Source organism: Pteropus alecto, unplaced genomic scaffold (assembly GCF_000325575.1).
Source record: "Pteropus alecto unplaced genomic scaffold, ASM32557v1 scaffold88, whole genome shotgun sequence".
In the NCBI taxonomy this organism is placed as follows: Eukaryota; Metazoa; Chordata; class Mammalia; order Chiroptera; family Pteropodidae; genus Pteropus; species Pteropus alecto.
In genome coordinates, this window is record NW_006494611.1 from 3651163 (window position 1) to 3677958 (window position 26796).

Below are 26796 nucleotides of genomic sequence, written 5' to 3' on the forward strand. Positions count from 1 at the left end.
CCAATGATAAAAGCACTTGTGAACCTCAACTTATTCCTGAGGCTCTCTCCTTAACTATTAAGGAAGGTATTACCATGAGTTTACACATTGGGATTGAAATAATTTATCTGATAGGGACAGATTCAGAGGCAGTGAATATTTGACCCATTAGAATCAGAGACAGAAGACCCAAAGAGAAGGTTTAGATGACCAATTATTTCCTTTGGTTTGTATTTCAGAGCAATCTTATGGATCTTTGGATTTAATGTCAATGAAATTCAGTGAGCATTACTTGATGCTAGCAGTAAGGCATCATCTGGAAGGCTGAATCACAAATTACTACTGAAGGGTCTTGCCAAGTGTCTTGCCATTCTTCCAAAGGAGGATTTCCTAGGAAAGCCAATTTTTTTCAGATAGTCACAAGGCTCCAGTTGGGGAATATCAGGATTCTGCCTGTAATATTTCTGCAACTTCTCTAGCACTGTGGGCAACCCAACTGTGGAAGCATAGAACATGGGCCCACCCTTGTGTCTTGGCCACCCATACCCATGTATATAGATAACATCAATGTGCTCTGGACTAGCAGCTATCCCATCTGCCAAGATACGGAATGCTTCATTGATGAGTGAATATAAGCAGCGCTCGAGGATCTCATCCCGGCTAATGATACGTGGTTTAATGTGGTAGGTTTCTCTGTATTCTGACAGAAATTTGGAAATCCAGGGATCAGGTTTGTAAATGCTACCTAATGGCTTGTCATATTGGTACCAACCCTTACCTGTCTTTAGACCAAATCGTCCTAGTTCGCACAGCCTATCAGGAATTGGGCAATACCTTGTGTTGCCACGCTTTCGGGCAGGAGTTCCTGGAGGCAACGTAGGTCCAATAAGACCTTGCTCTTTTTGAGATTTCCAACCCACATCTAATCCAGAAACATCAGACATTCTAAAAGGTCCCATTTTAAAACCAAAGTCTTCCATCACCTGATCTATCTCCTCTGGCTTACTGCCATCTTCTAACAAGAAATATGTCTGATCGAAATAAGATTTAAGCATTCGATTCCCAACAAATCCAAAACAGTTGCCTACAACTACTCCAATTCTTTTCAACTTTTTTGATAAGCTCATAGCAGTAGAAATGGTAGTAGGGGAAGAGTATCGACTGGGAATAACTTCTAACAACTTCATGACATGAGTAGGTATGAAGAAATGGGTGCCAATAACTAAGTGAGGACGATTAGTGGAAGAGGCAATCTCATCAATATCCAGGTGTGATGTACTGGTGCACAAAAAAGTTTCTGGCTTGCACACAGCTGACAGTTCAGCAAAGACCTGCTTCTTCAGCTTCATTTCCTCAAAAACTGCTTCAATGACTAAATCTACACTGCCAAGTTCCTTCATAGATGTAGTTAACCTGGGTTTTGGTCCTGACCAAGGGTGCCCACTCTGCTGCATTTGGGCTCCTTCCTTTTCCAAGATGGAGGTTATTATGCCGTTTGCAATCTCTAGCTGCTTCTTGTCTGATTCTACAGCAATCACAGGGATCTTGGCCTTTGCAAGAGAAATGACAATGTCTCGACCCATCATTCCCAAGCCTGTAGATAAAAGTAAAGGAGAGAAAAATGATTCACTGCTATTGGGAACTGGAAAATTACTCAGTGGTTGGAAGGCTTCTGTGGCAAGGTGGCATTTAAAGAGAACAATTCAAATAATATAAATGGATCAAATACTAGTTAAGGCTAGACACTGTGCTAAGTGCTCTAGAACAGAGGTTCCAAACCCCAGGGCTGTACCAGTCCCTGGCCTGTTAAGGAGCGGTACCAGTCCCTGGCCTGTTAAGGAGCGGGCCACACAGCAGGTGAGCAGTGGGTGAGTGAATGAGCAAAGCTTCATCTGTATTTGCAGCCGATCCCCAGGGCTAGCATCACCACCTCAGCTCCACCTCAGATCATCAGGCATTAGATTTTCATAGGAGCAGCAGTCCCTGGTGCCACAAAGGTTGGAGACTGCTGCTCTAGAGGATATAACAATGAGTTGGATTCACACACACATTATTAGAATTAATAAACAAGTGCAGCAAAGTTGCCAGAAAAATCAATTATATTTCTACATACTAGCAATAGGCAATCTAAATATGAAATTAAGGTAATTCTCCTTACAATAGCATTAAAAAGGATAAAACACTTCAGAATTTTATGAAGAATTGCAAGCCTGTACACTAAAACCCAGAAAACATTACTGAAAGAAATTAAAGAAGACTTAAATAAATGGACAGAACCCTATGTTCATGAATCAGAAGGTTTAATATTGTTAAGATAGTAATGCTACCCAAATTGACCTGCAGATCTAATGCAATCCTTATCAAAAATCCAACTGTTTTTTTTTGTAGAAATTAACAAGCTGACTCAAAAATTCATATAGAAATACGAGGAATCTAGAATTACCAAAACAATATTTAAAAACATGTTAGCCTTCCAAATTTTAAAATTTATGACAAAACAACAGTATTCAAGACAGTGCAGTATTGGCATAAGGATAGACATGGATCAACAGAATAGAACTGAGAGTCCTAAAATAAACTCATACACTTATGGCTAATCGATTTTTGACAAGGGTTGCAAATAATTCAATGGGGAAAAAATAGTCTTTTCAACAAATGGTACTGGGACAACTGGATATCCATATGCAAAGGAATGACATTGGACCCCTACCCCACACCACATGCAAAACTTAACTCAAAATGGATAACAGTCTGAAGTAAGAGCTAATACAATAAAAATCTTATGAGTAAATCTCATGACCTTGGATTAGGCAGTGATCTTTCAGATGTGACACGAAAAGCATAAGCAACAAAAGAAAAAAATAGATAAACTAAAACTTTTATTTTCTAAAGGACACCATAAAAAAACTGAAAAGAACCCACAGAATGGGATATTTGCAAATCATATATCTGATAAGGGACTTATATCAGAATATACAAAGAACTCTTACAACCCAACAATAAAAAGACAAGTCAATTTAAAATTAGGCAAAGGGTCTAAAAAAGATTTCTCCAAAAAAGATATACAAATACCCAATCAGCATATAAAGAAATGCCTAACATCAGGAGTTATTAAGGAAATTAAAATCAAAACCACAACAAGCTACCATTTCACACTCACTAGGTTAGCTATAACTTAAAAAACAATAACAAGTTCTGGTGAGGATGTTGAAATATCAGAACTCTGATACATTGCTAGCAGATCGTAGAAGGTGCAGCTGCTCTGAAAAACAGTTTGGAAGTGGTTCAAAGGTTAAACATGGAGTTGCCATACTATCCAGCGATTCTACTCTAGGTAAGTAGGTAGGTAGGGGTGTGTGTGTGTGTGTGTGTGTGTGTGTGTGTGTGTGTGTGTGTGTGTGTGTGTGTGTGTGTATGTGTGTGTGTGTGCATATATCCCCAAGAAAACTGAAGACATATGATCACACAATAGTTGTACATAAATGTTCAGACCTGCACAGCCAAAATAGCCAAAAGGTGGAAACAACCCCAATGTCCATCAACTGATGAATGGATAAACATAATGTGCTATATACAAACAGGAATATCATTCAGCCATTAAAAGGAATGAAGTCCTGATGTGTGCTACGATATGGACGTATCTTGAAAATATTATGCTAAGTTAAAGAAGCTGGACACAAAAGGCTACATGTTGTATGATTCCATTTATATGAAATGTCCAGATTAAGCAAATTCAGAGAGACAGAAAGTAGGTTAGTGGTTGCCAGGGGCTGGGGAGAAGGGCTATGGGGAATGATGGTTGTGGGTACGAGTTTTCTTTTTGGGCTGATGAAAATGTTCTAAAGTTGATCGTGGCAATGGTTGCATGACTTTGTAAATATCTAAAAAAAAAACTTACTGAAGCATACATTTTTTTGGTGACATTGTTACTATGTACTTAAAAAATTTTTTCATTGTGGTAAAATACATATAACATAAAACTTACCATCATAACAATTTTTAAGTGTACGGTGTAGTGGCATTAAGTACATTCACACTGTTGTGCAACCAGCACCACCATCTATCTTTTCACCTTGCAAAACCGAAAGTCTGTACCCACTAAACAATTCCCCATTCCTCCCTTCCGCCAGCCACTGTCAACAGCCATTCCACTTTCTATCTCTATGATTTTGACTACTATGGGTACCTTATATAAGTGGAATCATATAGAATTTGTTCTTTTGTGACTAGCTTATTTCACTTCGCATAATATCCTCAAGGTTCATCTATGTTGTACTATGTGTCAGTATTTCCTAACTTTTTGAAGCTAATATCCCATTGTATGTATATACCACATTTTGTTTATTCATTCACCCACTGATGGACACTTGGGTTGTTCCCACGTTTAGACTATTATGAATGATGCTGCTATGAACATGGATGCACAAATATATGTTCGAATCTCTACTCTCAATTCTTTTGAGTATATACCCAGAGATGGAATTGCTAGATCATACGATAGTTCGATTTTTGAGGCACTTCCATACTGTTTCCTACAGCAGCTGCACCATTTTACATTGAATTGTACTCTTTAAAAGGGCGAATTTTATAGAATATGAGTTATAGCTCAATAGAACCGTTAAAAAACATGAAAAGCATCAGTCCTTGGGGAGCTTAGAATATAGTGGTGGGAGGAAGAAAAGTTCCCAAATATTCATCCTATAAGGTAAAGTAAGTGATGTGAAAGGTTAAATTTCTTTGGTGATTCAAAGGAAAGAGATTATATTTGGTTGCATAAATCAAGAAAAGCTTCAATAAGAAATATTTGAAAAACTATCATTTTGAAATAGGTGAAATTGGGGAAATTAAACTATCTAGGTCGGAGAAGGGAAAAAGAAAAGGAGTAATGTTTTAGCAAAGGCAAGAAGAATAAAAAATATAGAAAAATTATTGGATGGCAAAGATGTTACTATTCCTTCCTGATACCATTTCATTTTCCTCCTGGACATGTTAGAGACCATATTTCCACATCACTTGTATCCTGGTTGGGCTTGTGATTAATTTTGAACAATAAAATGGTGGAGGGTGGGGATATGGGATCTACGATCGACCCGTAAAATCCCCTACAAGATCCGTAATTATTATCCAAAGAGAATAACTCTGAGGCTTGGAGAAAATCCTAAAGACCAAATTTCACCCACAGCCTATTTCTGTATTGCCTGTGAACTAAGAACATTTTTACACTGTAAATAGTTGAAAAAACAAAAGAAGAAGAATATTTTATGACACATGAAATTATATCAAATTCAAATGTCAATGTTTATGAGTAAAGTTCTGTTGGAATACAGCTGTGCTAATTTGTTTCCGTATTGTCTATGACTGTGTTTGTGCTTAGTGGCAGGACTGAGTAGTTGCGACAGAGACCATATGGTCCACAAAGCCTAAAATATTTACTACCTCGCACTTTACAGAAAAAATTTGCTGACCCTTGTCCAAGGGAATGGCAGAGCCACTAGCTGGAAAGAAGCTGGTCCTAGAATGACCCAGTGGAGCACCCAGGAAATAAAGCTTTATTAGATTAAGCCACTGAGATTATCTGTTATAGAAGCAGGGTATCTGTTACCTAACCAAACCAGTATGGAAAAAACAGCTTTGTGAAAGCCATTTGTATATATCTCTTCCATAATTCATATTGGGGATTGGTTTTGAATATAGAATATTATCAGTCATCAGAAATCATTAATTTCATTTCTCTGGAATATAATTATTTAATTTTCAGAATTTCTTAAATTATTTAAAATTATGTATAACACATAATTAAATAAATAAATATATTAAGTTATTAAAAACATTTAGTTTTCCAAATTTGCTAAACATCTGCTTTTCACAATAACAGGAAGGCTTACTAGCTCTCACTTCTATACCAACTTGTGATCCTAAATTTTAGCCTGGGTAAAAGGGAGGGAGAATGTGGGTTCAAAATCCTGGCCTCTTAGCTCTCAGTCCCAAGCTTCATATAAAATTTCTAACATTGTAGAAGTTATGCTCTCACAGGGACAATAAGTATTAATAAGAAGTTAGGTGAAGGTGCTTTGCAAACTGTAACATAATGTAAGTGATATCTCAGAATTGAAAACAGAGCGGGGAAGGAAAGCCATCTTGTGAGGACAGAGTACAGTTCTTCAGTGCTCACCTCTCAGAGCAGGTCTGTTGAAGGTTCACTGGGGCTACAAACCAACTCATAATCCCTATCACAAGAGTGGAGCAGATTAGTGCTTTCTAGAAGTGTCCTAACTATAGTTTTAGATGTTCTTTAGTTTAGTTCTATAAAATGACACTTTTGATTTAATCATAGAGATAAAATATGTGTGAAAACATAATACCATTGACTCTGGAAAACACAAGTTTGAACTGTGCAGGTCCACTTATATGTGGGTTTTGTTCAATAAACGCAGTAAATGTATTTTCTCTTCCTTATGATTTTCTTAATAATATTTTCTCTAGCTTACCTTATTGTAAGAATATAGTATAGAATACATGTAACATAGAAAATATGTGTTAATTGACTGCTTATGTTATCAGTAAAGTTTCTGGTCAACAGTAGGCTACTAGCAGTTAAGTTTTGGGAGGAGTCAAAAGCTTTACATGAATTTTTGACTGCTCAGGGGCTTGGTGTCCCTAAGCCCTGTGTTGTTTAAGGGCCAACTATACACATTTCTTTCAAAAAGTCCTTAACTCCTAACTTCTCTTCTCACAACTTTGTGGTCTCAAAATAAAGGGCTAAAGGTCCAAGCTTTTCACTGTTGGTTATTATGTTTTCCTAGGTACATACTGTATTTATACTGAATTTAGTTTCCTAATTTTTCCTCATATAGACAGGAGCAAGGAGTCCTGCTCCCCTACCAAATTACTGCCTTTAACTGCCTTGGAATTAAATTTGGTCAGAAACTTCTACTGAGAGAAGCAAATAAAGACTAAGGGGTTCTTTAACTAATGGTTCTGTACTTTTTGGTCAACTGCAGCCTTCTCCCCTCCTGATTGCCCATCTGACCTGAGAAGCCCGGGCATGAGCTCACAGAAGTGCAGAGTTGGAATTATCAGGGTTGGCGGTTTTGTCAGGGGGCACAGAAGAAGGGCAATGAATTGTGAATTTTGAGGGCATCGGCAAGAGAGTGGCTGAAGAAATGACTCTAGAAATTAAAGCTGAATAGAGAAGAAAGTAAAGGTAAGGGTTGCTGCTGAAGTTATGGATGTAGTTAGAATAACCAACTAAGAGATATAAAAAGATACAAGGTTGGGGTGAAAAGGTGCGATTTCAAATATCAGAGGTGGATAAATGTTCATGGTGAAGACAAGACCTATAGTGAGGCCATAAATGTGGGTGGTGGAAGTGAAGTGAGGTGAATGCCACTGGAAGATGCAAAGGAACCCAAAGCAACAGGGCTTGATAAACCATCCATGCAGATGATGAAGACAATTAGGATGGCAGCAGGATTTGGGCCAAAGTGGATAACTGTGGGCCAGGTACCAAAATTTTCAGGAAATGAGAGGAAGTAATGACAGTAATGAAGAGGGATAGAGAGATAAGACCAGATGGCAGAACTACAAAGGAGAGTGTCCTACAAGGACTCATAGTATGAGAAAGGAATTGGGAAGTGACACTGGGGTCCGTGGAGTGTGGAAGAAGCAGTACCATTCTCTCGAGAGGGCTGCAGGAGAAGCAGGTGCCCAGGTTAAGCCAGGTTTCAGGCAGAAGACAGAGTAGGGAGCCATTAGTGAAGCAGATGAGGTTGTAATAAAGTTCCAGAGGACACAGGGCACAGTGGAAGACTATATCACAAAGATGAGATGTAGACCAGTATGGGGATAAACATTAATAAGGGAGAAATTCTCAGTTAATTTTTATCTTTTTTGCATATTTAAAATATTTAAAATATTTTTCGAGTATTTTTCAGAACAATGTGGGGTACACTTTAAAAAAAAAAACTTCAAACTTTTAAACATTCCATGCCAGACAAACTTGAAGTCTTTTTAAAAGGCTCACAAAAAAAGAAATAGGGAAACTCTCAAACAATGATTAATAAGCGCTACTGATAAACTTAAGTTTTGCAATTATTTTGCATTAATTATTCTTGGCTTGAAAGAATATAGGAAAGAATAAACAAGTAAGTATACAACTATAAACAAATATTGGTGTTGCTGAAAGAATACAAAAAAAAAAAAGGAAGACTCATAGTTCTATTTATCCACCTCCTTAAAAAACCAAAAGTGAGCAGTCAGTGTTGGAAAAAAGCACTGTGTATTTGTATTAAAGACATGCTGTTTTATACCAAAACTTGACTGAGGTAACAGACTAAAAAGAAGCAGAGTGGGCATTTTCCCTCCAAATTGGGTGCTAGAGAGCTGGGGGAAGGTTAAGAAAGTTGATGCTTTTAGTAAACTATGAACCTCTTCCCAAAGAGGATCGACATTGAACTGAAACATATAACATTTTATTTCCCATCTCACAGGGTTTAAAATCCACTAAAGACCATTCCTGAGCCAAGACTAAGAGCAAGTGAAGCTTAGAAAAGTGACCCAAAGAAGCCAATCAGAGAGCGAGCTTCTGAGGAAAGAAGACTGTTTCAAGGTCCAGTTGGATTTGAGGACAGTGGTTTTGAATCAGGAGAAGTGAATGGTTCCAGAGACCAGAAAGACAGAGACTTCATTCCAAAACCTAGCTATAGAGTGACAGGTCACATCTTGAGACATGGTACTAATAGTAATCATCGTTGGGAAATCCAAGAGTGAGAGATTCATATAGGGAAGAGGTTGGGATGAATGAAAAATGACCAGAGTCTGGATTCAGACAGATCTAGCGTCAGGCTCTTATATCACTTGTGTTTAGCTCCTTGTTGAAAAGGTTAATATCTGTAGGCCTCACACATAAAATGAAGATAGTTCATGGGCTGGGGTGAAAATTAAGTAAGCTAACATATGTAATATATTTAGTATAGAAACTGGCACCTGGTGGCCCTAAGAAAGTGGTAGTAGCACCTTTACACGTACCGAGAACACCAACTGAGGAGATGGGCCGTGCAGAAGCTGTTTTCCAGGATGCTCCAGAGGGAACTGACCACTTATTTACTTTCCTCTCCGCCAGGAAAACATATCGCAGGGCTCTCGCCTGCTCTGATTTCCAAAGGTACATTAACAGTTCCTCCTCCTTCTTGATGCCCACTTCATAGGGATACTGTGTGGCAGCCTGGACTGCACGGACACAAGCCTCCTGAGAAAGGCAGCCAGGGTGCTCTTTCCTCATCTTCAGAAGAGCTTCGCTGAAAATAGAATCCATGTTGGGCAAGCTCTGAACTGGCTTGTTGCAGAGTCTACGGGATTCTAGAGGTTGATCTGAAGTAAATAAGAAAGAAAATCAAATCTTTGGAAATGTTACTCATACTGAGGGAAAGTGTGTAAATAATAATAATAACAACAATAATCTGTTTAAATTCAAAGTAGAAAATTAAATACTATTCATTAAGATTTTTAATGTAACACCAATACCAAAGCCTCTGACATCTTTGCAGCTTAGTTCCATAAAAATTTAATAGATCCAAAGCAATTTCAAGTTATCTAATTCTGGCATAAAAGCAGCATTTTCCTTTTATTCCAACGTCAAGATAATTTTATAATAGATTGAATATTAATCTGTCAGTCAGTTTAAGGAAAACAGTTCTGAGTTAATAATATTTTAGATTCAAATGATTTTAACTACATTCCTAGTAGTAACCCAAAAAAACTTAAAAATACCTGGAAAAGAAAGTGTGATATTCATCAAGGATAGACATAAAATCAATGAAAGAGAATTGAGAGTTTAGAAATAAATCCTTAAAATTATGGCCAACTGATTTTCAACACAGATGCCGAAACAATTCAATGAGAGAGAAAAGAAGTTTTTTTCAACAAATGCTGCTGAGACAACTTGATATCTACATGCAAAAGCAAATAAATAAGCTTAGATCCTTATCTGGCACTATATACAAAAATGAACTCAAAATGGATCATGAATCTAAATTCAAGAGCTAAAACTATAAAAATTTCTAGAAGAAAACATAAGAAAAACCTTTGTGACCTTGGGTTAGGCAAAGTGTTTTTAGCATGATCCATGAAAGAAAAATAAATCAATAAACTGGACTACATCAAAATTAAAAACTTCTATATTTTAAAGAACACTGTTAAGAAAATAAAATGATAAGCCATAGACTGGGAAAAAATATTTTGCCCTTTCCCCAAACCCCAATGTGCAGTTCCTCATCCTCAGAACCTGTAAATTTATTACCATACATGGCAAAGGTACTTTACATTTGTGATTAAGGTTAAAGATCTTGAGATGAGGAGATTACCCTGTGTTGTTGAGGTTGGCCCAATCTAATTAATTATATGAGTCTTTAAAATAGGAGAACCTTTCCAAGCTTTAGTGAGAAAGAGATTTGATGAGGAAGGGTCAGAGAGACAGAACATGGAAAAAGACTCAACCTATTGGTGATGATGTGGCTTTGAAGTCGGAGGAATGGGCCAAGAACCAAAGAATGTAGTGGCCTCTAGAAGCTAGGAATGGCCCTCTGTTTACGACCAGTGAGAACATGGGGACCTAAGTCTTACAACACAAGGTATTGAATTCTGCCCTCAACTGGAGTAAGCAGGTGAAGGATGCTGCCCTAGAGCCTCCAGAAAGGAGTGCAGCTCCTAACACTTGAATTTTAGCCTTGCGAGAACCCCTATCAGATTTCTGACTTATCGATTAGTAAGATAACAAGTTTGTGTTATTTAAACTGCTAAGCTTGTGGTAATTTATCAAAGTAATAGAAAACTAATACAATTTGCAAATCAAATATCTAATAAAGAATTTGTATCTAGAATATATAAAGAAGTCTGATGACTCAATAATAAAAAAGCAAACAACCCAATTTTTTAAATGGGCAAAACTTGAGTGGCTATTTCACCAAAGAGGCTTTACAAATGGCTAATAAGCATGTGACAAGACATCATTAGTCATTAGAGAAATACCAATTAAAATCACAATGAATGTGTAAGCAGCCTCTTAACGATATAATGAGATTAAGTTATAAAAAGACTCTGGGTTGGGTCTTGCTCTCCCTATCTCGCTCTCTCACTTCCACACTCTGATAGAAGCCAGCTACCACGTGTGAGCTGCCCTTTGGTGAAACCCATGAGGCAAAGGACTGAAGGAGACGTTCAGCCAACAGCCCGCGAGGAACTGAGGCCCTCAGCTCAAGAGACTGTAAGGAACTGACTCCTACTAATTAATACCCATTTAAGTGAGCTTGGAAGCAGATTCTCTCCCATTCACCCACTGAGATGAATACAGTCCTCACAAAGCCCTGAATGTAACCTTATGTGAAATCCTAAACCAGAGGACCTAGCTAACTACACCCAGATTCCTGACCCACCGAAACTATAAGATTTTAATAAATGTTTGATTTTAAGGAGCTAAATTTTGGGAGTAATTTGTTATGCAGCTATAGATAAATAATATAGACCCACTAGAATGACTACAATCAAAATGACATCAATATCAAATGTTGATTATGATGTGGAGTAACTGGAACCCTCATACATTGCTTGTGAGAATGTAAAACAGTACATCTACTTCAGAAAAAGTTTGGCAGTTTCTTGAAAAGATAAACATAAACTTTTCATTCAACCCAGCAATTTCATTCTTAGGAATCTATCCAAGAGAAATGAAAACATATATCCATATAAAACTGCTATATGAGTATTCGTAGAAGTATTATTCATAATAGCTCAAAACTGGACACAATCTGAATATCCATCAACTGATGAATAAAGTAAATGTGATATAGCCATACAATGGAATACTACTCAGCGACTACTGACACATGCTACAATGCAGATGAACCTTAGAAACATCATGCTAACTGAAAGAAGCCAGATACACAAGATTATCTATTACATGATGCTATTTATAGTGTATGTCCAGAAAAGACAAATCATTAGACTTGGAAAGATTTATGGTTGCCTAGGGCTCTGGGTGGAAGTGGAAGTTAGCTGCAAAAGGTCATGAAGGGACTTTTGGGGATAATGGACAAGTCCTGAGACTGATTTATGGGGATGGTTGCATAACTCTATAAGGTAAATTATGCCTCATTAAAGCTGTTAAAAAATACCTAGAAAAGAATTTATCAAGAAAGGTACAAGACCTTTAAGAAGATAATATAACACTTTACTGAAGAACATAAAATAAGATCTTAAGAAAGAGAAAGAGCGCATGTTCTTGGATATAAATATTTAATAGCATAAAAATATGAATATTTTCATATATATATTATGTATAGATTTCTATTCAGAACTCTTATGGTTCTATTTTTTTAAAAAACTCAACAGAATGATACTAAAATTTGCATAAAATAAATGTGTAACAAATTACATTATCAAAACTGTTTTCTAAAACAGTATACCAGAAACTGTTTTCTAAAAAGTGCTACTATTTCTTCAAGATCTTATAAAGCAGTTTTACTATAAAAAGACTTATGACCGTGTGCCTGTCTGGCATTCGTGTGTTACTATGTGTCCAACAGAGAGAGAGTGGGACTGGATGTAACTATGTCCACACTGGAAGTATATCTGTGAGGCATTGCATAATCTCAATCTTTTTTTTAACCTAGGAGAGAAGCATATTCTTTTAACTCTTGATTACTAAATAGAATTGAAAAGAATGGATTTTTAAACCGATGCTTTCCTATATGATGTTAAGGGTTCAGGAAAGAAATAAAAGATGGCACTTAGCAGCATGTGGTCCCTATTCACCCTGCTATTGTTGGAAAAATATGAACTCTACCCAACAGGCTACCAATTATTTGTTCATTTATCCAGTGACTTAGCCCAATCTTCAGTATATGAGAAGGCAAACTCAGCAGAGAAGCATAGAAACCTTCCTAGGGCCTGTAGCTGATTTAATTTCTGGTGGCCCAAAAGGAAGACAAGAGTGGACAGTGAAGACAGGAGAAGGGAGAGGACAAGTGTGAAGTTGCCCAAGTGAATGAGGGAAGAGAGCCAAGCTGTCAGTGTTGTGGCATAAATAGGGAGCTGGGACAATCTATGCCCTGAACAGGCATAGGTTGGGATAACTTACAGTGGCTCTCTGTCCTTGTGACATTGCCACTGTGCCCACCATGATGGGCTAATTCTCAGCACCGCAACATATGTCAGGATTATTTGAGGAGTTTAAAAAGTTTGGATGCCCAGACCCCACTGTAGACTCAGCTAAGAATATTTAAAAATAATCATAAATAAATAAATTTTTTAAAAAAAGAATATTTAAGTGTGGGGCCTGGGCATGAGTACATAAAAAAATTCAATTTGATTTTGAGGTGTAGCTTCTGAGAGGTGCAAGAGCAGAGCATTATGTCAGCCACCATATCAAGGACAGCTACAGCTCCGGGTAAGTTTACCCTGGGCTAGAAGTTGAAAAGAAAAGAGAAGAGAAAGAAAGAAAAAAAAAAGCAAAGGCTGCTTAATGGTGTGCAATAAATATTGCTGATCAGCATCATCTTGTTATCCTGGGGATACTCAGACCCTCTCAGACTGCAGATGGAGATTCTGGGAGCTAGCCACAGCTCTTGACCAGACCAGCCTACAGCCAAGTGAAGTTTATCCACTGCAGAGTTGGGATCATAATTGATGGTTTTTCCCTGTTCGATTTCTTATCCCTTTCTCGCTATAGCTATAACTGAAGGATGTTATTATCTTACAACTTTGGTTTATTACTACAAAATATATTCAGAATTTCCCCTTTGGGAAAACATCAGGTCTGGTGTTTTCAAAGTGTATTTCTTATACAGTTGGTAGTTTTAGAGTCTTGGTAGTTTTAAAGTCACTCAGCTGTATCTACATAATAAGAAAGGCAAGTGTGAGCAACTCAGCACCAACACTCACTGCCCAGGAAAATGGGGAGGAGAAGAACTAATTAGTGATTCAAATATGCTTATAATTGAATTCTTTCCTTGACTTATTCACATTTTTTTTTCTTAATTCTTCAAGGTTTCCTAAGGCATAATATTCAAGTCTAGATTTTTAAAAAAATAACCAAATCATGCTCCTAATGGAAGAAGAAGAGGTAATTATTTTCCCTCTTTCTTTTCTGGTAAACTGACGGGAAGAGATATTCTCTGCCTAGGAAAAAGAGAAATACAACATGCCATTTCTAGAAATGATTTCCTAAGACATAAAGGGCTCTGTCTTCTCAATTTCTCATAAATAGTAAGCTGTGTTTGTCATAGAAGCTCTGCAAAGAACAGACAGAACTGCCCTTTTCCAGGCTTCTGGGAGGTCACCCACAGAAGTTGGGTGGTATGTCAAAAGGAAGTTAAATTAGACATGTGTTTAGACCTTCTATGTAAGGCAGGTCACTCTGCTCTCGTGAAACATGTTATATAAGTGTTCATAGATAGTAAAAATAAATTACAAAAAAAAAACACAAAAGATAAAATGAAGAGAAAGGCAGATGAAACCACTAAGATTTTTTTTTTTAAGCCACAAAATCAAAATGAACAAATAGACCAAGGTCTTTAGGCAGAATGAGAATCATTAAAAATGGCTAAAATAGCCCAGTGCAGTCACAGGACAGGGCCAGGGTTCATTACAGAGACAAAAGCAGAGCATTAGTTTCCTGAGTTGAGGCTCCCAGCTGGATGTCCCCTATGCCCATCTTTGAATAACAGCCCACACTCATCTTCCTACCAGAAACATGCATGTGGGAACAAGAGTTCTTACTCCATTTGGGAAAAAAGGAGGCTGCTGGCCAAATGCAAATGCAAATGAATAGCATTTTACAGGACCCTCCTCTCCTCGGTTTAGCCAAAGCAATCTGGTTTGGCCAAGTAATTCCGAATTGCTCTACTAAATCTATTGCACTGCAGTAGTCTGAGAGGCTTCATATAACAAGAGCATTAAGATGCATAAAGCTAATTAACTTTCACAGTTAACTCGCCAGGATACATGTTAAGTTTGTAGAGAAATTTGGATCTACTTCCCAAATCATATTTTTAGGTACATGCTAACCTTCTACAACCCCCTCTTCCCACACATAACTGATTCCAAAATTGCTGACTGCAACATTGCCCATTGGAAATTCCCTTCTTTCTCTCCTTTCCCATTGGATGTGGAAACTAAATAAGTGTTCCTAATCTCTTCCTTTTGTTGTTTATTTAGGTCAACTTTTCAGCAGTGGGGTTTTGGGATAGGGATAGGAGTGGGAATAGGATGAATTAATGAAATATTTTCACAAGTGGGAAAAGGTAAAAAAATTTTACATGTATTTTAAAAATTGACATATGACTCACGTATAAAAGTCACCATTTTAAAGTTTACAATTCAGTGGTTTTAACTATATTCACAAGGTGTGCAACCATACATGTATATTTTTAACCATGCCTTTCATAACTGATTTACTAATCTCTTTAAGAGTTCAGGTAGTGTTGGCATGCCAGATGTAAAAAGTCAAAACTAGGAAAAATTATCTCCATTTGTTTGTTCTATGTCAGTGGTTCTATGTCAGTGGTTCTCAAAGTGTGGGCGTAACACAGCATCAGTATCACCTAAGAACTTGCTAGAGATGCAAATTCTTGGGCCCCACCCCAGACACAGTTACTCAGAGAGCAAGAAGTTGGGCCCTACAATCTAACAGACCCTCCAAGTGAGTCTGATGCACAGTAAAGTTTGAGAACCATTGCTCGAGATCAAGGCAATTGTACGAGCTTCACATAACCACAGATTTGTAAATGTACATATATTTATTATTAATATATTTTGTCATTAAATATATTAATATGTATGTCATTATTAATATCTATTATAAATATCTATTATAAAATATAAATATATTTTTCATTATAGAGTTTTGTAGAGCCTGTCCTTCAAACCAATCCATCAATTTCATTCTGCCAAATAACCATATACTAATAGATATATTTAAAGGCAAACAAAAAGAAAAAGAAGAAAGCAGAGAAATATCAAAAGAAAGGAAAAGCATAAAACCTTAGATGGAAATGACAGGCAAAATAGATAAGCCTAGCTAAACTACACATTTGGTAAGGTAATAAACGGCAAATGTAGATAAGGTTCTCTGAGCTAGTCCTTCATTGATCTGACCTATTTCTCTACCTTGTATCTCTAGCATTTATCTATTACAAAGCACTACCAAGACGTCATAGAATTCCAAACAGTGAACTCATTTTAAAAAAAAAAGAAAAGAAAGAAACTGTAAAAGTTCCAGAGTTTTCCATGGGATTCTAAGCCCTAAACGCCCTAAGAGACACAGTGCAACTGCCCAGGTTATAGCAAGAACGAAAAACTGAAGCCCAACCTTTGGAGCCTGTGGTGCCTCAGAACAGGATTTGAAAGCAACTAATTTTGTTGAACATTTTCCTTTTACTGATAAAGCTCAAAAAGCTGATTTGTTAAGGTCCATATAGCTAAGGCTGTGACTAGAACCCAAGTCTCCTGACTTCCAGTCTGAGCCCTTTTTTCTACTAGACCGTACCTCTTCCACACTGACCAGGCATCCCTTTTTCCTTTGAATAAACTTAATGACTGAGATAAAAAGGGAAAGATAAACATTTTTTATTTTAAAAAAATCAAGAATCTTCATTATCTACCACCCAAATATAACCTCTGTTAAAAGTTTTTTTTTCCTTATGTAGCTATGCATATGAAGACATATACACACGTACACACATTTGTGCAACTTGCTATCTGGCTGTTTTCTACTTAAATATTACATGTAAGCATTTTTCCAAGTTCTTTGACTTTATTAAAAAATGGAAATTTTTCTTGGCAGAATGGGATTGCTTCATTGACATCTATCATCTTTTATGCAACTAATCCCCTACAATTAGGTATGTGAAGTGTTTCCAATATTTTACAATGATAAATAAAGTTTCAGTGGGTATCACTGTACACAAGTCTTTGGGTACTTCTGTGACTCTTCCTCTATGAAAAACTCCTAAGAAAAGAAACACTAAGTCAAAGGTATGAATAAGCTTCAATACATGATTGCCCATCTGCCCTCTAACGGGATACACTACCTACAGTGTAATAGGAGCTTAGTTAAATTCAGTCTCGTCATATTATTTTCCTATCTTTTTCAAAATTTGTTTGACAAAAATTAGTGTCTTTCAAAGCACTAATGTTTTTTTCATTAATCACCAAGCTTAAAAAGCATTTAAGAATTAAGCATACCCTTCCCATAAGACCGAGTAATATTACTCTTAGGTATTTACCCAAGAGAAAGGTAAATATGTCTACAAAGACTTGTGTAAGCTCTAAGTGCAAATAACCTAAATGTGCATCATCTGATAAATGGACAAACAAATTGTGATATATCCATTCTATGGATTACTATTCATTCATTTAAAAAAAGAATAAAATATTAATACATGAGGCAATATGGATGAATCTCAAAAACATTATGCTAAGTGAAAGAAGTCAAGTACAAAAGACTACATACTATATATGTGAGTCCATCTATATGAAATTCTAAAAAGACAAAACTATAACAGAAAACAGGTCAGTGTCTGCGGCCAAGGGGCAGGAGAGGGAATCTACTGGAAAGAGGCATGAAATACTTTTGGGGGTGACAGAACTATATCTTGATTGTGACAGTGGCTACACAACCATAAACAATTACAAAAATTCATCAGTCCGTGCAGTTAAAATGGGTGATATTTTGGTATGTAAATTATACCTCAATAAAGCTGGAAAAAATCAAAACAAAAGCAAAGATCATTTATAAAATTTTGGGGTAAAACTTACTTGTTTTTTTATTTTTGCATATTTCTTTTAAATTTTTGTCTGTATTTATACATATTCTATGTAGCTATAATTAAACAATATATGTACATTTATATTTTAGACATTTTTATATACAAATAATTTTGCATATTTCTACATAGTCTTCATGACTAATTTAAAATAGTTATATATAATTGTCCAAAGCACAGAATTACCTCCCTACTGTTAACAGGTAAATTACCAAGTTTTAAAGCAGCTGATTCTTCCTCAATATTTGAATGCCACCAAGTGGACAAACTATGCAATGTTGCTGAAATTGAGTAGCATTTTTATAAATTAAAAATATAAGTTTAAATTTTCAATTTAAATTAATTTTTAAAATTAAATAAATTTTAAAGATGAAAACAGACAATTTTATAAATGTACTGGCCAATGATTCTCACCAACTCTTGAAGTAACTCTCAAAGCCAAATCTAGGGAAATCAGTTAAGAAAAAGAACTTCCTGTTAAAATCACGTCTTTTACAAACTAAAACCACGAATATAAATAATAGACATAGGTCTGTTTAAGCCCCAAACCAAAAATTATTTAGGGACCTCCAAATGTAAATAGCCTTTGCTGTTGGCCAATCAGGTGATTTCTCACAAAACAAATAAGCCCTCTCATGAGGTACAATGAAACCAGTGATGAAAACCTGGTGAAGGTTGTCTGGAAGGCAGAAAAAGCAGGAAACTCATTCCTATTTGGAGCAAAGACCTGCTGATTCTCTTTATCAGTCACCAGTATTTTCTCCCTACAGTTCCTGACCTCTCCAATACAAGCTTTTACTATTGCACTGAAACAGTAACTAGCTAGAGCCACAAAAAGAAAGATTATTTCAGAAGTGTTTGGTCCCTGCCAGAGTCAACAAAAGAATAACTTTTTCAAAAGAATGTCTTTAAATGACACTGAGCCATTGTCTACCACTAAGCCCGGAGGTGAACACCCTGCTCTGCCTATAACTCAGCACTCCTTACAATTATTTTTTCTGACACTCTTTAACCATCTCCATTGTGCTGCCAACTTCCATAAATTCAAAAGAAAGTCAACAAAGAAAAAAGAAAAAGAAAGCCTCTAGGAGTGCCACTTTGAAGAACTCTTACAGGAATGTCATGGATCTATAAAATGAGAAACCAGTGAAAGAGAGAATATAGCTCACTGACAGAACCATGGCTCTACTGTAGTAAATTACAGAGCCTGTCTTCTCTTTGCTGAAATGTTTATTTGCTTGTTTTAACTTTAATTCTATTTCTTAATAGATAATTCATTCATTCAATAAGAATTTAAAAGGTACAGAAGAGTAAACAATGAATTCTTCCAGCTGCACCCCTGACTGACCAGCCCCATTCCCAGAGACCACCATGAACCATTTCTTATGAATCCTCACAGAAATATTTTATATACAGTTACATATATATATTCTCCCCATACAGACATTCAATTCTGTCCCCCTTTCCTTACTATACAAATGGTAAACCACTATACACAATGATGTTTTTTTCACTTAATAATACAATATATCATGGCTCTCATGCTATATCAATACATAGTTTCTCATTCATATTAAAACTGTATCATCTTGCATCACTCTTATGGATGTACCATAAGATATTTAAGGAGTTTCTTACTAAGATGGATATTTAACTTGTTTGCAATCTTGAGCTATTTTTATTATCTTCTTACCTAAAACTCTCTGGACTAATTTGATTGCTTCTTCAACTGGGTCTGAGTTCACAACTTCATCTAGAATCCCCAGCTTGAATGCTTTATCTGCCAAAATAAGTCTTCCTAAAACAAAACAAGGCAAAGAATGATGTGAGATTAAAGCAAAAGCATTAGTCTTTATAGTAGGGAGGGTACCTTTTCTAGATATAAACATCTATTGTTAAAGAAAATAAATAAGCACCACACTGAATGTTGTAATAAAAAGATCACTGCAGAGGTAAGCAGAAAATCTGGGTTCGAGCTCTAGCTCTACCTTTTACTATTTGCGTGACCAAGAAAAACTTCAGGATTACAATTTGGAGTGCTCTATTAAGGCTTTTCAGTCTGGAGTTAGTGACAGTAAGCAGCAGCAGCTTAAATCTCACTTCTCGGGTGGCAACTTCTGATCTGGTGATGGTGGTACCAGAAGCATCTAGTGTGCCGTAGTGGCTCTGGCAACCTCCGGTATTAGAATGGCAGCGCTAGGGGGTTTCAGAAGTTTGACACATTACTTGCTTTCTTGCCAATACCATCTCACCTCCTGCAAAGTGATGATCAAATCAGTGTTGGTGGCAACAATTCCACAGTCTTTGATGCTCTTATAGAAGTGATGGTGGATGCCATCCCTGTGACAGACCCTCCATTTCTGGTTCTTATTAGTGCTTCAAAGAGCTACAAATGGGCAAGAGGTGAGTGAATCAGCCTCCCCAGGTGAAGGTGACCAAGTAGACAAAAATTGGAAGATGGAACTCTGGGTACTGAAAGGATCTTTGAGTCAATCAACCAGAGGAAACATGAGCTACCCACAGGATGGGTTAGTATTCTTACAGAGTCAATGAGGTACCAGGTACTTTTATTCCATGCGAGGGACCTAAAGACCTGGCTCTGTATATGTAACCCAAATCTTCATGCTAAAATTTCAGCTTGTTTTTTCTTGTGCTGCCCTCAGTGTAGCCGACAACCGCTGTCCACGGGACTCTAGTAAGAGCCCTGCCTAGAGCAACTACAAGGAAACCCCGGGGCAACTGAAGCTCACTCAGACTTCTCCACGCTGGGTAATCTCATTCTTTTCCAATTTTCTTCATGGCTTTCTTTTCCAACCGTTAGAAAAAATTTTCTACATGGAACCCTTTCCAGATGTCATTTTAAAGTCCCCTAAAATTGTACAGACTACTTAAAAAGATAGGTGTACGATTCCAATGTTAGCTTTCTTCTAATTCACTGTGTTTTTTTTCATGCAAATCAAAAGCCATCATATTCTTACTGTTTTTACTTCTCTTCATCAGGTTAAAAATAGTGGTATTTCTATAAGCAGCAGTGTTTTGGAAAGGGCCAATTCTAGTTGACTTACTTTTGTTAAGAAGCCAGATTTCTTCTTGATGTCCCCCAAGATATTCTTGCCTTTCAGACTTAATATTGAAAAGAGCCACGAGATTCCTCAATGTTCGCCCACATGCTTTAATTTCTGTAAATCTTAGAATTTAAAGGCTCATTTCACACTATAGTTGACCCTTAACAACATGGGTTTGAACTGCGTGGGTCCACTTATACATGAATTTTTTTTTCAATAAATATGTACAGTACTGTAAATGCATTTTCTCTTATTTTCTTTTCTCTAGTGTACTTTATTGTAAGAAAACTGTATACAATAGATTTTTGGTACAAAATATGTGTTACTCGACTGTTTACATTATTGGTAAGGCTTTGGTCAACAGTAGGCTATTAGTAGTTAAGTTTGGGGGGAGTCAAGTTATACATGGATGTTTGACTGTGTGGAAGTGGGTGCCCCTAACCCCGATGTTGTTCAAAGGTCAACTGTATTATGATTTCCCCCTATATCTTATGCTTCTCTGCTTCCTTTCTATTTTGTCTTTTGCAGAATAAACTGTCTCCTGAGCTTTGAATTTCTGTAGTAAGTTCAATTGTAGGCATCCTCTTATACATCCTACATTAGATACTTAAAATAGTTTATATTCTTAAATTATAACAATTTATAATTTAATTTATTGGTGACAAGAAATGTAATACTTTTAGTTTTTCTAACTCCCCTTTATTACAGGAGAAGGAATTTGGTTTATGTATACAGTTTTGTATGGTGGTTTCTATGTCAAAACATATGAATTTCAATTAACAGTTCTCAAACTTTTTAGTCTTAGGATCCCTTTGCATTCTTAAAAATTATGGAGGACCCCAAAGAGCTTTTGTTTATGTGGGCTATTTCTATCAATATTTACTGTATTAGAAATTAAAACTGAGAACTTTAAAAATGTTTCTTTATTAAATCACTTTAAAACAACATGATAAACCAATTACATGTTAACATAAATAAATTTTAATGCAAAATAACTATATGTTCAAATTTTAAAAAATTTAGTGAGAAGAGTGTCATTATTTTATATTTTTGCAAATTTCTTCATGTTAGGATGAATAGAAGACAGATGGATTCTCATATCTGCTTCTGCATTCAATTTGTTCTGATAGCACATGTCATAAAATAACCTCTGGAAAATTCCACTGTATACTTGTGAGAGAATGAGACTGGAAAAGGCAATTAATGTCCTATTATTATGAAAATAGTTCTGACTTCATAGTGGTCTTAGGCATACCCAGCAGTCCTTGAATCACACTATAAGAACTCCTGATTTAGATGATCATTTTAAAGATTATTTAGAATCTTAGTATATGAATGTTCCGTGCATTAAAGATTTATTTGTGGCTGGAGTGATTTTAGTTATTATGAAAGTAGCCTTTTGTTGCATTTTGTTTTTATCCTTTGGAAGCTTGCGAGATTGTTACCTACAAATTTAAAATCTTTAACAAACTACATCAGGGCACCGGGAGCTCACTAGTTTTCCCAGTAAAATGATGTGTTTCCTAAAATACAGTCTCTGATTCTAGTTCCTAATTGAAGAGTTTCTTTTATTTTTTCCTTTTTTACTTCTCACCTCTTTGCTTCATACTTTGGGAGGCTCTTATTATTCATAGCAGAGACCTCTATTATATACCTTCTATGTTAGCTGCCTTCATTTACACTTTACCTTTTTGTTAAGTTCTTCTGAATTCTATAAATGTATTTCTGTCCTCCATTTTGCTGATTCAGTTGTCTGTTATCTATTGCATTTTCTTTTTATTGCTTCAAAAATAAATAATTTTGGCTAATGTTTTGATTTTAAACAAGGTGTTTTTATTTAATAAATAAACATTTTTCTTTTCTAATTTAGAATAATGTGAATTTTCTAAAAGTTTTGTTTTCTTTAACCTGTTTCAGCAGACTCACATTTATATTCAAAGTCTAGAGTTTGGGGGCATCCCTTTCCCATGAATGATCACAAGGAATTTTATTAGGGCAGCTCTAAGAGAACAGAGCAGAGGCTCTCTGTGCTGTTCAGTGAACAAGGAGGACGGGCCCTAGAAGGTAAAAGTAGCCAGAAGGGCAGGGCACTTGTCACCTGACTGAACACAGTACATCAGGAAATGAACTGCAATGTGCTCAAGTATATCTTTTGTGGTTACTGCTAAAGATTCAGTTGTTTTCAGGTGACACTTTAAGGGAACTGTGTAGAAGCAGTAGTTGATGCTATTATCCCTTCACTTTCCAGAATTACTTCTCTTATAGATTTTAGAAGAGCAGAAAATGTTAGCTATTTTCTTATTAATTTAATCCAAATCTATTTACTTATTAATTTTCTATAGAAACAGTTATGGGAATAATAATATAAAGCTGAAACTTATGAAGTTATTACCATGTCTAGGACACCACTGTCCATGAGTAGACACTTGAACTATAATAAAACCCTAAATGTGATTAGCATTTTGTATACACTTTCATTTAGAAGGCACTCTTCATGGTAACATTTGAGCTCTCAGGGAAGGTACTCTTTCTATTTTACAGAGGAGAATGTTGACAGTCAAAGAAATTAAAGTATGCTCTTAAAATCACACAAGTAGGAAATGGTCAAACCAGGATTTTTCTAATTCCTAGTCCAGTTCCTCACATTGATCTAGATAGTTGTTAGCAGGGTTTGTACTGACCGGAGGTAATTAAGTCAAGTGCAGCAGGAACTCCAATCAGTCTGGGGAGAAGCTGGGTTCCTCTTGCACCAGGAAGAATTCCTATTGTGACTTCTGGTAAGCCAATTTGAGCCTATCAAAGTTTGAGGACATGAGGGTCATTAGAATGAGATGTGATGCAGAGTCAAGGCAAGCAATCCCTGAGATCTGCCAAACTCTCAAAAACATTGTTTCAGAGAGTTCAGCAAGAATTTCCATAGGACAAATTAGTGCACACCCTCTCATTTAATTAACAGTATAGAAAGAGCTGTGCTGTCCCCAATTCTTTATGTTGAAACACATCCCTAGCTTCTTAAACATTTTTTTCCTGACTCTATTATGACTTGTCTCAGTCAACAAAAATAAGAGCCTCCACAAACAGCTCTCTCGAGCCCTGAAAGCTGGGCATCCAGGAAAGTAAAAAGACAAGCCAAGAATGGGAGAAAATATTTGTTAATTGTGTATCTAGAATATATAAAGAAATTTTACTACTCCATAATAAAAAGACAAATAATCTAATTAAAAATGTGTGAAGGATAGATGCTTCTCCAAAGAAGAAATACAAATGGTCAATAAGCACACGAAAAGATGCTCAATATCATTAGCCATCAGGAAAATTCAAATCAAAACCACAAGAGACTACTTCACACCCACTAGGATGGCTATAATAAAAAAAGATAGACAATAACAAGCATTAGAGATGATGTAAAGAATACAAATCTTCATACATTGCTGGTGAGAATATAAAAATTGGAAAATAATTTGGCAGTTCCTCAAAGGTTAAACATAGAGTTACCATATGACCCAGCAGAAATAAAAATATGCCCACAAAAAAAATTTTATACAACTTTTCATAGCATCATTGTTCCTAAAAGCCAAGAAATTAGAAAAAACACAAATGTCTATCAACTGATGAATGAATAAACAACATATGGTATATCCATATAGGGGAATTTTATTCAGCCACAGAAAGAAATGAAGTACTGATACATGCTACAACATCCATGAATCTTGAAAACATGCTAAGTGAAGGAAGCCAGTCATGGCAACATATTGTATAATTCCATTTATATGAAATGTATGGAATAGAGAGATTCATAGAGACAGAAAGCAGATTAGTGGTTGCCTAGTAGAGGAAAGAGATGGAAGATTACTCCTAAAGGATAAGAAGTTTCTCTTTAAGGTGATAAAATGTTCTAAAATCAACCGTGGTAATAATTGCATAACCTTGTGAATATACTAATATATCATTGGATTGTACACTTGAAATGAGTGAATTGTATAGTATGTGAATTATATCTCAATAAAGCTGTTCCCAAAGAAAGAAAAAGAAAAAAAAAGAAAGTCAGGCATCAGCCTAAATGTAGACAAGAGGGTGAGCGTGAGTCCTTTATCACAGCGCCCTCCCTTCCCCCAGCCATTTAAAAGTGGCCAAAGTTCTATTAGTCATTTTACAGGTACAAGGATAGGAGGAGGAGGATAGGAGGAGGAGGATGTTTAAATACAGACTGCAACTTACCCAGATTATGATGCCCAGAGCTCCAAAATACCTGGAATATTTGAGCCTCTCTCACATGAGGCTTTCCTAACAGTCAATCACCATTTTTTTCTCTCTACCAATTAATTTCATCCCGACTTGTTTATTATTGATCATAACTTAGATCTGCACCCGGCATGCGAAGGTCATGGTAGGAGAAACACAGAAAAAGGAGTACTTCAAATATGTCTTTATTTATAAGCTTTTATAAAAATTAGAACAACATAGAGAAGTAGTTAAATAAATTATGATATATCTATATAATGACAATTTAGCCATTTAAAATGATATTTTAAAATAATATTTACAATAAGATTAACAGCAAATTTCTCAACAGAAATCATGGAGGCCAGAAGGCAGTGGGATGACATATTCAAAGTACTGAAAGACGAAAAAGCTGTGAAACAAGAATTCTACAATTGGCAAAGCTAGCTTTTGAAAATGAAGGCAAATTAAGATATTCACAGATAAAGAGAAATTGAATTTGTTGCTAGCAGATCTGCCCTGTAAGAAATCCTTTAGGCTGAAATGAAAAGATACTAGACAGTAACTCAAATTCATATACAGGAATAAAGAACAGTGGTAAAAGGCAACTCCATAGGTAAATATAAAAGATAGTATTAATGTAATTTTTTGTTTATAATTCTTCTTTTATCTGATTTAAAAGACCATTACATAAAGTAATAATTATAAATCTATGTAGATGGGCACACAATGTATAATGACATAATTTGTGACAATAACAGCATAAAGGGAGTGAGTAATAGAACTGTATGAGAGCCAAAATTTGTATACTATTGAAATTAAGTTGGCATTAATGTGAACTAGATTGTTATAAATTAAGACATTAATTGTAATATCCAGCAAAACTACCATTAAGAAAATAACTAAAATATATATACATATAAGAAACAACAAGAGAATTAAAAGAGTACTAGAAAATATCTGTTTAGTTACAAATGAAACCATTAATAGAAGAACCGAGAAACAAAAAAGACGACATAAAAAACAAATAGCAAAATGGCAGAAGTCAGTCCTTTCTTATCTAATGTAAATGAATAGAACTCTTGTAACAGGCAGATTGGCAGAATGTATAAAGAATAATTAATAGTAGGTTAAATATGACATTAGCATAAAATATAGAATATAAACAAAATACAATAAAATTCCAAATGTAGTTTTTAAAACAAAAATTACAAAAGAAAAAATACTGTAAAAAATATTACATAGGAAATGGACCAGAAGAAATAAAATCAAATGTTAATAGTGCTTATTTCTGAACAGCGAGTTTATAGTGATTTTAGTTTACATCTTTATACTTTCCTGTATATTCTAGTCTATTACAATGAAGACTATTATCTTTATCATTAGAAAACTATAATACTTACAAAAATGTTACCATTATAAGACTGGTATCACAGACCTCATTCTACATAGTAGCCCAAATTAAATCTATTTCCAGAAACAAATGGATTTACTTTTATGCTGTTTTCCAATAGGAATGTATCTTCTTAGGTACTGATAATTATGAGACCACAAAACTGAAATCTTAAGAAATAGGAAATGAAAATTTAAATAAGTATGCATACTCAGGAGCAACAGTCGGAATATTTAATACCTCTTATTGCATAAACATGGCTCAGTGAAATCTGACATGAGCCATAGTACTGGAGCAGAGTCCTAGGGGCCCTCCACTG

General features: G+C 35.7%; 1 protein-coding gene across 1 annotated transcript in view; it reads right to left on the reverse strand.

Moving 5' to 3' along the window:
- Positions 1 to 252: 252 nt before the first annotated feature.
- EHHADH (enoyl-CoA hydratase and 3-hydroxyacyl CoA dehydrogenase) overlaps positions 253 to 26796 on the reverse strand; it is a 45061-nt gene continuing 18517 nt past the window's right edge. The window contains exons 4-7 of the mRNA XM_006925799.1: positions 23545 to 23656; positions 19492 to 19596; positions 9007 to 9348; positions 253 to 1573 (exon numbers count right to left, since the gene is read on the reverse strand). Coding sequence (XP_006925861.1) covers positions 309 to 1573; positions 9007 to 9348; positions 19492 to 19596; positions 23545 to 23656 — 1824 coding nt within the window. The 3' untranslated portion in view covers positions 253 to 308. The remainder of the gene's footprint in view (positions 1574 to 9006; positions 9349 to 19491; positions 19597 to 23544; positions 23657 to 26796) is intronic.